Below are 14,577 nucleotides of genomic sequence, written 5' to 3'. Positions count from 1 at the left end.
CACATCCACAGCAGTGTTTGCTCCTATAAAGGATTGATTCTCACATGCACAGCAGTGGTTGCCCCTATGGGGGATAGATTCTCACATGCACAGCATTATTTGCTCCTATAAGGGATAGATTCTCACATGCACAGCAGTGTTAGTCCCTGTAAGGGATAAATTTTCACATGCGCAGCAGTGTTTGCTCCTATAAGGGATAGATTCTCACATGCACAGCAGTGTTAGGCCTTATAAGGGATAGATTCTTACATGCACAGGACTGTTTGGCCCTATAGGGGGTACATTCTCATATGCACAGCAGTGTTATCTCTTGTAGGGGATAGATTCTCACATGCAGAGCAGTGTTAGGCCCTATAAGGGATAGATTCTCACACGCACAGCAGTGTTTGCTCCTATAAAGGATTGATTCTCACATGCACAGCAGTGGTTGCCCCTATGGGGGATAGATTCTCACATGCACAGCATTATTTGCTCCTATAAGGGATAGATTCTCACATGCACAGCAGTGTTAGTCCCTGTAAGGGATAAATTTTCACATGCGCAGCAGTGTTTGCTCCTATAAGGGATAGATTCTCACATGCACAGCAGTGTTAGGCCTTATAAGGGATAGATTCTTACATGCACAGGACTGTTTGGCCCTATAGGGGGTACATTCTCATATGCACAGCAGTGTAAGGCCCTATAAGGGATAGATTCTCACATGCACAGCAGTGTAAGGCCCTATGGGGGATACCTTCTCACATGCACAGCAGTGTTAGGCCTCTATAGGGGATACATTCTCACATGCACAGCAGAGTTTCCTCCTAAAGGGGATAGATTCTCACATGCACAGCAGTGCTAGGCCCTATAGGGGATAGATTCTCACAAGCACAGCAGTGTTTGCTCCTATAAGGGATAGATTCTCACATGCAGAGCAGTGTTAGGCCTTATAGGGGATAGATTCTCACATGCACAGGACTGTTTGGCCCTATAGGGGATAGATTCTCACATGCACAGCAGTGTAAGGCCCTATAAGGGATAGATTCTCACATGCACAGCAGTGTAAGGCCCTATAGGGGATACATTCTCACATGCACAGCAGTGTTAGGCCCTATAAGGGATAGATTCTCACATGCACAGCAGAGTTTCCTTCTAAAGGGGATAGATTCTAACATGCACAGCAGTGCTAGGCCCTATAGGGGATAGATTCTCACATGCACAGCAGTGTTTGCTCCTATAAGGGATAGATTCTCACATGCACAGCAGTGTTTGTCCCTATGGGGGATAGATTCTCACATGCACAGCAGTGTTTGCTCCTATAGGGGATACATTCTCACATGCACAACAGTGTTAGTCCCTATAAGGGATAGATTCTCACATGCACAGCAGTGCTAGGCCCTATAGGGGATAGATTCTCACATGCACAGCAGTGTTTGCTCCTATAAGGGATAGATTCTCACATGCAGAGCAGTGTTTGCTCCTATAGGGGATAGATTCTCACATGCACAGCAGTGTTTGCTCTTATAAGGGATAGATTCTCACATGCACAGCAGTGTTTGCTCCTATAGGGGATAGATTCTCACATGCACAGCAGTGTTTGCTCCTATGAGGGATAGATTCTCACATGCACAGCAGTGTTGGCTCCTATAGGGATAGATTCTCACATGCACAGCAGTGTTGGCTCCTATTGGGGATAGATTCTCACATGCACAGCAGTGTTAGGCCCTATAAGGGATAGATTCTCACATGCACAGCAGTGTTTGCTCCTACAAGGGATAGATTCACATTTGATGTGTAGATGTTATAATGGTTTGCTAGTGACTTGAGGTGTTTGCCATCTTAAGCTGAGACCACAAAAATTTTGCTTCTATCCAGACAACTGCAAAAGCAGCTGTTTTGCCCCAGCACTCTGACGCGGTCTTCTAATGGCTGTTGAAACCTCTATACGCATGCCAAATTGTATTTTAATGGCCTTTGTTTGAAACTGTGTGTGTTGAATCCATCAGATTTTCTATGTGTGCAATTGCAGTCCTCATGTTTCTTGAATGACTGCATGTATAAAGATACGATTGTTGCTTTTTTTCAGGCTTGTGGTGTTCCATTCTACTGGAAGTGCCCGCTGTTCCGAGGATCAGGGGGAGATAAGCAGGGATATATTACCTACCAGATGTTTGCCTCTATGTGGAAGAAGTGAGAATGTTATTATTATAGTTTCTCTGCTTTCTTTTTGTCCTCCTTTTTAAGTGTTTTGGCTGAGAGATTATTTTGGGTACATTCATGTTTTGCAATCTTTAGCTGCTGACCTCTGTTCTGAAATGGCTTTTTTGATATGTGAAATGAAACAACATTATCAACAGTATCAACCTCTGTAGATTGTTGATAATGGTTAACCTTACAACTGAAATGTTGTTTTAATCTTGGAATTAGTAATGTCTATTAGCTGGAAGACAATACAAACATATGCTTCATTTATTGTCCTGCCAGGAAGTGGAAGGGGGATACAGGAATGGGTGCTCTTCATCTGTCCGTCTGTCACATTTCATTTCCGGAGCAGAACTCAAAAACCATGAGAAATATCTTTACCAATCTTGGCACATAGATAGGTCTAGTGGTGAACTGGTGCCTTTTGATAGTTTTGGATTTAATTTTTTTTTATTTTTCAACTTTCCATAGCAACAACTTTGACTTAGACTGAAAATTGTGGTAGTGCTGGTTTCCGGAGCTTACTGGTGGGGGATATGAGTATTTCATGCTTGTTTCCTTTTTGGGCCTTGTTTGGCTATATTTGTTGCTACTCTTTGGAAGACATCCTCAAGAAAAATTTGTAGTGTATGTAATGACAATTTATGTAAATTAAATCTTAGGATGCTGAAAGATGACATGATAATGACAATATGAACAATGAAAATACTGTGACATTGTCAGTGGTCAGTTTGGTAATGCTTAGTTTAAAGTTACTGCCATCATAGTCAGAAACAGATCGATGTGATGGCACTCCATGAGCATCTGTTTGGAGCATCTGTTTCCTTGTGACGTCAGCAGTAATCTAAAAGAGATTTGTAATTGGCTCAACATGCTGCAGCCTACCACGCTACAGCAGCATTCGGAGCTGAGCGGCTTGCAGGGAAGAGAAGCTTGTCCGGCTACATGGTGCTGAGTTTACACAGAACATACATGTGCATGTCGGGACAGATTCCACCTTGGCAGCAGGACGTTCTCACAAATTATGTAATCTACAATTGACCTAGCTTTGAAGACTCTGCCAAAAACTTTGCTTACTGTAGGTTACTTGAATTAAAAATTGTTGGGAAAAACATCCACATGTAATGGGTGGACCAAAGAATTGTGAATTAAAGTAGATATGAAATGAATGAGTTAGAGTTGGCCTATATAGAAATTGTTAAATCTTTGGTATTATCAGTAGCACATAATCAACACATATAATGCAAGGAAGTTGTTTTATCACATTAGTACCATAGGATGAGGAGACACTAAGACTGCATATCAAATGTCTGAATATAAGTCTTGTGATATAGGTGCAGCACAGAGAGTGCCTGGTAAAGATTCTGACAACGGCTGATGAAAAATAGCAAAACAAAAAAGAAATAAAAACCTTTTATTACGCAGATGAGAAAAAGGACTTGTATAAAAAGTGCATCTGAAAACTGAAATTCAACTAATTAGTGACATTTGTAAATACATATTTCAACATGATTTTTTAAATGTTTTGCACATGTGGAAAGTTATCTCCCCCAACTACTGCATGCGAAAGCTTGTGCAATTTGTTAAAACAACAAAGCTGAAATAGTTTGGGCATGAAGGAGTTTTGGTAAGATACCATGTGGAGCATTGCAGCAGAGTTGTCCTGAAGAATCGAGTGTCAAGTTTCCTTCAGCAGCTGCCAGCGGAAGGGTCTCAGGCACAAAAATTTCTAAAAAATATGACTTCGTACACAAGTCCTGGTCCTGAAGATCCTAGCCACCCCCAAAAATATGACTCCAATTTCTGAGTTGTGGATGGATGATGAAATGTTTTTGTTTCCTAAATTTGAACATTCTTATCCATCATTTGAATTTGATAACCTTGAGTAATGCTGAATGAGTTTGTGACTCGGTGTTCTAGTAGCTGAATTGATCTAGTGCTTTGGACGCTATCATCAACTCTTCGCCTTCAGATATGCACGCACGCACACACACATGTTTAAATACATAACACACAGAGTAAAGCTGTCATGTTTGACTGTTGCAGGTTGATGGAGAGTTACCATGATGAGGCCTCACGGTTTGTCAAACTACTGGCAAAACCCAGCTGTAACTACCTTGATGAAGACGACCTTGTGCCCCTTGTACAGGTAGGGGAATAAATGTTGTTTCTACTTTAATGAAGATGACCTTGTGCCTCTTGTACAGGTAGGGGGAATAAATGTTGTTTCCACTTTAATGAAGACGACCTTGTGCCTCTTGTACAGGTAGGGGAATAAATGTTGTTTCTACTTTAATGAAGACGACCTTGAGCCTCTTGTACAGGTAGGGGGAATAAATGTTGTTTCTACTTTAATGAAGACGACCTTGTGCCTCTTGTACAAGTAGGGGGAATAAATGTTGTTTCTACTTTAATGAAGACGACCTTGTGATTTCTGTACTGCAGGGGGGGGAATAACAGTTTTTATTACCAAGATGAAGATGACCGTGAGCCCCTTCTGACTGGTGGGAAAAATAAGTGAAATGAATTATTCTAATGTCTAATTCTCGCCTTAAGTGCATTAAAAAACAAAAACAATGTTGTGATGGTCGTGCTTTAGAACTAATGAACATTTCTTCAAAGGCTTGCATGTTTTGATGTGTGTTGTATTTTCTGAAATGTTATTATTGTTTTGACAATTATTCATACTTGAGACATTTACTTTTATTCATGTTTTAATTCATTTCAGGATGTTGTAGAATCTCACCCAGGTCTTAGTTTCCTCCAAGAAGCTCCAGAATTCCATTCTAGATATATAAATACGGTAAGAGACTCAGCAGTGACTCATACCTGTCTCTCTCTCACACACAGACACACAGACAGACAGACACACAGACACACACAGACAGATGCACGCACGCACACACACACACACACGCCAATTCAGTCCAGTGACTATGCCACTGATGGTAACAAGTTATGATGCATATTCAGTGTTGGCTGAAGAGCGCGTTTTTGCGTCTTGGACGCACAAAAATAAGTTTGAATGCACCTGCGTAACATGTGTGGGTCTCGCGGACGCAGTGACTGGGGCTATATTAATTTCATATCGAATTGTCAATTCGATATGAAATTAATATAGCCCTGTTATCGTAAATCAAAGACATACGTCTTTGCGTAAAGGTATTTGTTGCCAAACAAGACAGCGAAGCATGTTGATTAACACTTCCGTTTGCTAAACCAAACCAGTTCCATTATTCTCTCCCTTTTTATGACAAATACCCAAACCGGTTTCTTGACCTATATCTATTGTCGGTTTTGCATGTATTAATTTTCGGTATGATCCGTAGCTTTGCTTCAGCCAATCAGGTGCCACATATTAAGCAAGTCGGATATAGTCGTAATTAATTTAGCTTGCTGATTGGTCGAAAATATCTTGACCTTGTGTCAAACTAAAAATAGCCAGGCACATCAAGGGTATACTTCAGAACGTGGTAACAGTGACCCGCGAAATCGAGCGACCGTGTAGGATGATACGCTATGTTATCGCGGTGGTTAATTTATAATGGATCGTAGTGGGGCACGCTTACAAACTTATTAAATATGTGATTCACAAAATGTTTGATGTTCATTGGATTGATTGATGCTGATTTTCTTTACCGAGTTCGGTAAACAAAGTATGCTACCTGTCATTGGTGAATCTTACCGCAGTAAGTAAGGCTGTGTGGATTATATGGTATATCACTTCCTGTTTTGAATTTTGCATACGACCGAGGTTTGGTCAAGGGACTTCGTTTGAACAAATGGGTTCTTTTTCTAATCAATTTTGAATGGAGGAAGGGGTAATTCCACTTCAAAAACATCCTAGGAACTGTCATAAAAAAAGTTAACGTGTGTACAAGTAGCCGTGACATACCGCAACGAGTCCTGTATTCGATCATGCGATGAAATATATCGTGCTTAGATTTGCATAAGTAAACAGTCGACAGGTTGTGTGGATTATGAGATTTATCAATACCGCGATACTGTATATGATAAAGAATGGATGCGAACACTTGAATGTACAATGATGTAAGCATTGTTTTTATTTAGCGGACTCTGAATATTTAGTTATTCTACAACAGACTTATCAAGCTGATAATAATTCAATATCTTGTGAGTCATATTAAGAATTGCAAAACACATTTTGCCAGGACAGTTATTGGTGTAACTGACATGTTTAAACATTTATAGCACCTGAAACATGTTGACTTTATTTATCAAGGAAATGCTGGATCCTGAACATACTCTTACTAAAAAAACGTTCGATATGCCAATTATATTTTATGACTCATTGATCATTGTCACAGTTACAACATGAACTCAATACTCAGTACAGTAGCATCAGAACAGCCATTGAACTTAACTGAATCCATAACTTCAAATCATTTGTAGATCTCGGTAAAAACATTCACAAATGTCTGTCACAATGACCCCTTTCCAATGGCTGACCCGTGTACTGCCTTTTCATATACGAAGTTAGATATTAACATGGATAATTTTGTGTTATAATATTCATGAATATCAATTGTCCCTTTTAAGAAATTGTTTGTCCCTTCATGTAAACCTCTTGGTTCTGAGAGCAGGATGTGCCCTGATGTGAACCTTTCTCTCACTTTGCCTGTTTGTTGATATTTTGCAGTTGCGAAAAGATTTCTTATTTTTCACAACCACTGTATTCTGTTGTTAATGTTATATTATGATGCTATAAATTGGACCCCTCCATTTTTGTTTGGGACCCCTAATTTTATGATGAAGGGGTCCAAGTGACCCCAAGAAAATTTAAGCCAGAGCAGACACTGATATTTTCTTTCAATATTAGTATGACATTAGTGGTTGCTTCTAATCTTGTTGACAATGAATATTGATGAAGATAATATTGTGTTGCAGGTGATAGCAAGAATATTCTTCAGTATCAACCGGTTGTGGACAGGGCGGTTAACGGTGCCGGAGATACGACAAAGTAATCTACTTAGAGTGAGTAATTGTGTATCCTTCCGCATAGTAACTCACATCCGCTCAGGAGCATTTCTGGAATTCATCCCCATTTTGTATCATGGTAACGAGAGTAAAGTTTTATTTTCAACAAAAGAATCCTATGATAAGTACTGGTGGTGTATTGTCGTATTAATGCATCATTTAATTGGAATACATTTTGTCCAATACAATAAATATTTCTTTATCATCTTGCTGAAGCTTTATTTTTAAACATATTTTTTCTACAGTATACAAGGGATGCTGTAAGGAGCATGTACCGCATTAAAGTGTTGAATTCTTGCGAATACTCTACCTCTATTACATCATTGCCGTAAATATTGTATTTTGGCTACAGTCACACCATACTAAACTAAACAGATTTTTTAACTGGGGTCCTCTTCACTGTCAACTATACAATTAGTTGTCCCCGCCATAGCACTTTAGCAGCCTACAGCTCTTCTGTGCAGTGAAGGCGGGAAAACCTCTCTTATTTCCTGTGTGTGCTAGAGTCGACCCGTCTACGTATTTCTCTAGCACTTAGTCACACTATAGCTGTAGTCATACTATTCTAATATGTACAGTATAAGTTTTCTTATTCCCACTAATGTATTAGTAGTTTTATTGGCTTTGATTCGTAATTATTAGTTGCATAAGGGTCACAAATGTTGCCGTTTTATGATCTCGGGCTACCCTCGCAGAGTGCAGAGAATCCACCTGTGTAGAGGATGATCGCTATCCCTTCTGTCTCCCTCTCACCAAGAAAGCCTCCTCCAAGCTAAGTGACACTTTCACTAAGGCTAAGAGGAAGGATGCGGTCATGAGAAAGGATGATATTATCTCCCAGACTGATAAACAACCTACCCCTCTGCCTGATCAACCGTCCGACACTCAACAGTCATCTGTGCTCCCGGCACATCCAGCGTTTCCTGTCGCCCTGCTGGAGCAATTATTTGACGTCAGCAAGGGCTTTTTATTCTCCAGTATTCCTAGTACTGACAAAGAATACCACAGAAATGAGAATGATCATTGATCTGAAATTCCTGGACAAGGATTTTCTCATACCTCCTCCAAAATTCCAGATGGAATCTGTCTGGAAGCTAAGATCTACACTGCATCTTTTGGCCTTCAGCATAGATCTTCTCCACATGCCAATTCATCCCTTATCTCAGAAATACCTCCTGTTTGGAGTGACTGGGCATCGCTACGAGTTCCAGGTCCTTACTTTCAGAATCTCGATTGATCCATGGCGTTCACCCGAATAATGGCACCAGTGATCAGCTATGCCCATCCGCATTTAATCCGCCTGCATGGATACCTGGACAATTTTCTTAGTCTTATATATCTTAAAACCAGACATTTCTGATCCGGGATTTCTCATTCATCCTTCCAAATCGGAGCTCACGCCCATCTAGGATCTGAATTACATCGGGGCCTGTTTTCTTCTTCAAAGGGGCCTACTCTGCCCTCCAGAAGATCGCTTTACATCCCTCATGATCGACAATGCTCTGACGTTACCGACTCTTACGATCAGCCGATGGATGTCCCTCTTCGGAAGGTTAACATCTCTCCATGACCTGACCTACAGAGGAAGGCTACAACAATGTGCTATGTAACAACTATGTTACATTACCAATCACCTTCCAAGGCCACCTCCTGTGCTGTACGCATCGACAGCATGTCATGACGGTCATCCCTCTCTCCTTTACCCCGCCGAAACATTATCTGTTTACGGACGCCTCAGACTCGGGCTGGGGAGCCCATCTGGCAGATCTCCAGATACAGGGCACATAGAAGGAGACAAAAAGGGATCTCACAATATTTCCACCTGGGTCACATCGATATGGGACACACCGCACCCGGATCTGTTTGTGACTTGTGTGAATCATCAGCTCTCAGTCTATGCCAGTCCGGTACCAGATCCAAGAGCTCTGCAGATCGATGCTCTGTCTGTGGACTTGACCAACCTGTTCGCATATGTGTTTCCTCCATGGTCTCTTCTACAAAAGATAGAAACTGACAGCCTGTACATCATTCTAATCGCCCTGACCTGGCCCAGAAGACCTTGGTTTTCCAGACTCATGGCCCTACTAATGGAAGATCCTCTCCCAATACCATTCCGCATAGATTTTCTGCGTCAACCCAGATAGGACCTTGTCTACAAGAACCTTCCCAACCTTAATCTCACCGCCTCTGTATCTCCTTCTTCAGCGGTCGCTTAACCATGGGGATCATCTTCCTGTCTCCTTTATGACAACAAATTGGATAAGTTTGTCCAGTGGCGACGATGATCTGGATTAGGAAATGTTGCTGTTACTATACCTATGGTTGCCGATTTCCTCCTTCATCGTAAAAAGCTTCGTCATTGGACAATTGAGGAATATCGATCTGCTCTTCATTTCGATCGGCAATCTTCCTATCTTAAACATGCATTCATTCCTTCTCGAAATCTAACCAGTTAGTGGTTTTATCAGCTCGACTAACAGAGCTGTTTGAACCTCTCACTTCCTCTACATTACTCCAAAAATCAAAGAAAGCAGCCTTCCTATTACACATGGCTACTGCTGCTAGCAATATAACAGTAGTTCTAAAGAAGGTATCACATATTGACTGATTATTCCTGTACACGATTTTCAAGTCCTCTTGAAATGGTTCAAGACATAACATCTTTTGGGGATTTGAAACAGTACTGTCAACTACATATACCGTATATCGCTGTGTATAAGGTGAGTTTTTCGTACCTAGAATGAGGGGGTTAGGAAGGGGGGTCGTCTTATACACAGAGTCAACAATAAAACTTCGCATTTCCTTCTAAATAACTGTTCCAATAACTATTTCCATACATAAACATGATTTGTATCTCTTTTCCTTGAATAAAGTTTCATAATTTCTGCAAATAAAGTTGAAATGACCCTCGCCTCGATGCAGATTGTCAAACCAGCTGACACAGTAAAACAATCAACATCCGTGAGTAGAGAGCCGGAAGTACCGGTAAGCATTTGCATATCGCACATGTGACCTAACATGTGATAACTGGTGAAGCTGAAATCAATTCCCGCTGTTTTTTACAGTTGTATTAACAACTGTTGGAGACGGTGTGTATAAGTGATTGTGGAATAAACACGCTGAATGCGAAGCAAACATAAGCCTAGTAAGTTACGACATAGTTAATTGGCGATTAAATTACTCACCATTGTCTCTTATATGTTATTACTTCATAAATGAATTTTATTTTACGGGCACCAATTTGGTGTCGTACCGTGTAAACACAAAAATGGCAACATGTGCTGGAGTTACACATGCGTCCAATCATCGTAGAAAAAACAACGCAAGATAAACATACTTTATTGCAATTATAAGGTTTGTGTGCGCACTTGTGATGTGCTTCATTCTAGGTCGCCTTATACACAGATTATAGGATTTTGGGTGGATTTTGAAGGCGTGTACAGGGGGGTCGTCTTATACGTGGGCTCACCTTATACACAGCGATATACGGTATACAGGGAGAGTACTGGAGGCAGGAGCCACCTTCTTTCCGTAGATTCTGGCAAAGATGTAATAGAGGTAGAGTATTTGCAAGAATTATTGAACAATTATCAGAAGTACTCCCTCCCGCCTACCCAAATCATCTGTCTGCAGCCAAAATACAGGATTTATGGCAATTTCTGGTGTCCCCTGCCGTGCTATTGCTGGAATATTGCTAAAAGCGGCGTTAAACCATGCTCACTCACTCTTTCACATACACATACATTATTTTGCTTAGGTCAGACTTGAACTGAAAGTCAAGGTTATGTCTGTTGTAATTATGATACACTGTATATTTTTAGTTCTCTTGACCTCCAGTTAACCGCATAAATCTAGTGATACAGAATTTTCTGCATCTATGATGCTTGTGATTGTATGTCCTAGCAATTGTGTCTCTACTTCTTCTGCCAAAGAAGAAACTATATAAAAAGATATGACAGAGTGTGTTCAATTTTGTTTCAGACTTTAGCGTTACTTGAAGACGAGGAGGACATCAACCAGATAACGGAGTACTTCTCCTATGAACATTTCTATGTGATCTACTGTAAGTTCTGGGAGCTGGACAAGGACCATGACTTGTTCATAGACCGGGGAGATCTGGCCAGACACAATGAACATGGTATGTCCCTCTGCCTTTGCTCCTCCTACTCCTCAGCTGTGACTTGGTGGATTTCATTGCTGCTAATATCAGTCATTATGTCTCCCCCAGAATGGAGGGAGACATATTGTTTTTGGCACGGTTCCCGTCGGCATCGGCGTCGGCGTCGGCGTTCCCACCGTTTCCGGACCATAACTCAGAAACCGTTTAATATTTTTTCGCCAAACTTTCTATACACATTAACCCAGCACTGAAGTGGTGCCTTTTGCTATTTAGAGATTTTTGACATTTTTATTTTTTCTCGTTTCCATGGAGATAAGTTGAACATAGGCTCTGAATGAGGGTAAGCTTTGTTTCCTGACCATAACTCGGAAACCGTTTAATATTTTTTCGCGAAACTTTGTATACACATTAACCCAGCACTGAAGTGGTGCCTTTTGCTATTTAGAGATTTTTGACATTTTTATTTTTTCTCGGTTCCATGGAGATAAGTTGAACATAGACTCTGAATGGGGGTAAGCTTTGTTTCCGGACCATAACTCAAAAACTGTTCAATATTATTTCATGAAGTTGTAACATATTAACCAAGTCCTGAAGTGGTGCCCATTAGTTGTTTGAAATTTCTAGGAGTTCTATTTTTGTCTCTGTTATTTAGTAATGGAGGGTGGGAATGAAGAGATGGGGTTTAACGTGAAGTAAACGAATGAATGGGGGTTAGGGGAGTGGGGGGAGACATATGTTTTTACGAGTAAAAACACTTTCTAGTTGGTTATTCTGGTCAGTCAGTCAGTCAGAAATCATTTCATTTCCAGAGCGTAACTCAAAAACTGTTCAATATTTTTCAACAAAATGTGACTGATATATCAAATAGATCCTGACGTGGTGCCTTTTGCTTTTTACGGATTTTTGGCATTTTTGTTTTTCTTGATTTCCATGGAAACAATTTGGACTTGGTCACCAAAGATATCTTGTAATTTATGTTGTATTGCACATTGTCTATTTTCTATTCTGGTACATCTGAAACTGTAAACTATAAAGATATGTCTGAGGTGTAACTCTGAACCTACCTTCCTTTCACAGCGTTGTCATCACGGGTGATAGAAAGGATATTCTCAGGGGCAGTGACGCGGTGAGTAGTCAGTACTACGGACAAGGAGAAAACTCCTGAAACAAAACTTCAAGGCCGGTCATCACATTCTGATTCAAGACATAATATTTTCACACGTTCTCTAGCTTGTAACTTCTAAAAGTGGCTAATATCAATCTTTTCTTCAGTGTTGCTATTCAACAGTAGTACCAGAATTGTTGCATTTGAAGACCCATTGATGTGACATGAGATGTAGGTAGAGTGAGTTGGTGATGATGGACAACCATGTATGTTGCAGGGGTGAGAACTTCAAGGTTGGTCGAATGAGTTACCCAGAGTTTGTGTGGTTCTTGATAGCGGAGGAAGACAAGAGAAACCCAACCAGGTACAGCCTTCACTCTCTGCTTCTTATAGGGTCATACACCCTCCTTTTTCCAGTGAAAAAGAGGCCAGTCACATGACTGTGAAACAGGGGTGTTCATAAGACATTTTGATGTTCTTACGTTTTTCATGAGATTGTTTTGGTGAAATAACGTAAACACTGACGGACTACTTACACATTTCTTGGGAAACCTCTGGGAATTACCTATCACAAATAAATATAGAAGTGTTGTCTGAACAAAGCCAAGACATGTTCATGTCACCTCTCATACAGCAGGTTGATGTAGAGCTGTCAGTGTAAACATGAAGTCAAATAAAAATTGTGTGTACATCCTTCGAGGTATAAAATTGAGGTATAAAAACTTGTAAGCTCTGTTCATACAGTTTGTCCCTCACTCTTTGAAGGTTCATACTCTGATGAACCCACACAAAGTGACAGTCAATTCTTAACCTACTGGCACACTACTGAAGTCTTGGAATATGAGCTACTGGTTGTTCCATAGTATTTACCATAGATCCCCAAATCTGCATCGCACTTTATATGCTCCAGAAAAGAGGATGCGCCGTGATCAAATGTCAAATCCAACTGGATTCCCTTCCTTAAGACACATGCCTCCTTCAAATACGAATACTTACATTCAGATAATGTACAGTTTATCAAGCTGGAAACCTGACCGATAAAGATTTGATGATTCCAACCTGACAATAACAAAGAAAGTTACATGATCAAACATTTAAGTACACATATTTGAAGGTAAGTGTTTGAGGGAGGGAATCCTGATGCAGTTTTCATGAGTTTATAGTTCATGTACGTGTGGCAGGGTTGTTTGTGCGGTATATCCAAAAGGGGAATCTATAAGGAAAACACTATGGGACATCTTGTAGTCAATAACAGAATCGTTCATAGGGAGCAGAACTGAGAAAGTTGGCCGCAGCTAGTGTTTACCCTGCCTGGCACTCAGCATTAAGGTGATAAAACAAGGACTGGTCGGCTCAGAGTCAGTCTTAGTGAGGTCTGAGTATTCATGTTATCTCAGTGTCCTAGCACTATAAAACCAACATTAGTCTGGGCTATTACAATCATCCACACATGTATTGCAGGCATGTTGCTATATAAGTGAAATAACCTTGAATTCAATGTAAGACCCCATTTCACATCACCTCTTATGGGGCTTTGATGAGGTAATAGTCTGTTTTCATGTCCTGTAACCATGTAAACAATGATGAACTGCAGGCTTCATGATGTCCCTCTGGTGTTGCAGTGTGGAGTACTGGTTCCGCTGCATGGACCTGGATGGGGATGGTGTTATCTCCATGTATGAGATGGAGTACTTCTATGAGGAACAGATGCAGAAGATGGAGGCAATAGGAATTGAGAAACTACCATTTGAAGACTGTTTGTGTCAGGTATGTACTAATGTGTCAGTGTTGTTGCGTGTGAACTGGAAAGCTCACTGTTGCAAGGGAGATAACAAACTTGTCACAACAATTTGACAATTTGTACATTGTTTGCTCAGCCTTGAACAGAATATTTGACATTCAGTAATCCATATTTGAAAATCACATTAGCAGTTCAGTTGATCCTGCTTCACACCTTTCTGTCTTATCAGACAACATTGCTTAGGCTAAAAACAAACTAGTCTTGGTTCTCAGGCACCACCGCTCCATCACCAAGTGCACCACACATTTCGTTGTTGTTTCCATTTTCAAATGATAACAAAAATCCTTAAATATTCCACATCTCGAACACAAGGACCTTTCCCAGGTTGATTGCCCACAACTGTTTATTTGGTTATTACTTTGAACAACGACC

The 14,577-nt window shown here is 40.6% G+C and overlaps 1 protein-coding gene across 14 annotated transcripts in view; it reads left to right on the top strand.

The window, feature by feature from the left end:
• The window catches only part of LOC124110383 (serine/threonine-protein phosphatase 2A regulatory subunit B'' subunit beta-like), a 119,600-nt gene that overhangs the window by 86,676 nt on the left and 18,347 nt on the right, over positions 1-14,577 (top strand). For all 14 annotated transcript variants that reach the window (XR_007219684.1, XR_007219687.1, XR_007219686.1 and 11 more), the window contains 8 exons: positions 2,066-2,169; positions 4,228-4,330; positions 4,910-4,984; positions 7,090-7,176; positions 11,161-11,317; positions 12,377-12,425; positions 12,682-12,768; positions 14,027-14,171. Coding sequence is in view for 6 of the 14 variants with exons in the window: in XM_048391229.1 (XP_048247186.1) it covers positions 2,066-2,169; positions 4,228-4,330; positions 4,910-4,984; positions 7,090-7,176; positions 11,161-11,317; positions 12,377-12,425; positions 12,682-12,768; positions 14,027-14,171 (807 nt within the window). In the remaining 8 variants the exon portion in view is untranslated. The remainder of the gene's footprint in view (positions 1-2,065; positions 2,170-4,227; positions 4,331-4,909; positions 4,985-7,089; positions 7,177-11,160; positions 11,318-12,376; positions 12,426-12,681; positions 12,769-14,026; positions 14,172-14,577) is intronic.

Source organism: Haliotis rufescens, unplaced genomic scaffold (assembly GCF_023055435.1).
Source record: "Haliotis rufescens isolate VD_foot unplaced genomic scaffold, xgHalRufe1.0.p SCAF_9, whole genome shotgun sequence".
NCBI lineage: Eukaryota > Metazoa > Mollusca > Gastropoda > Lepetellida > Haliotidae > Haliotis > Haliotis rufescens.
Note: the sequence above shows the minus strand (reverse complement) of the source record. Positions and strands in the feature narration are given on the sequence as shown.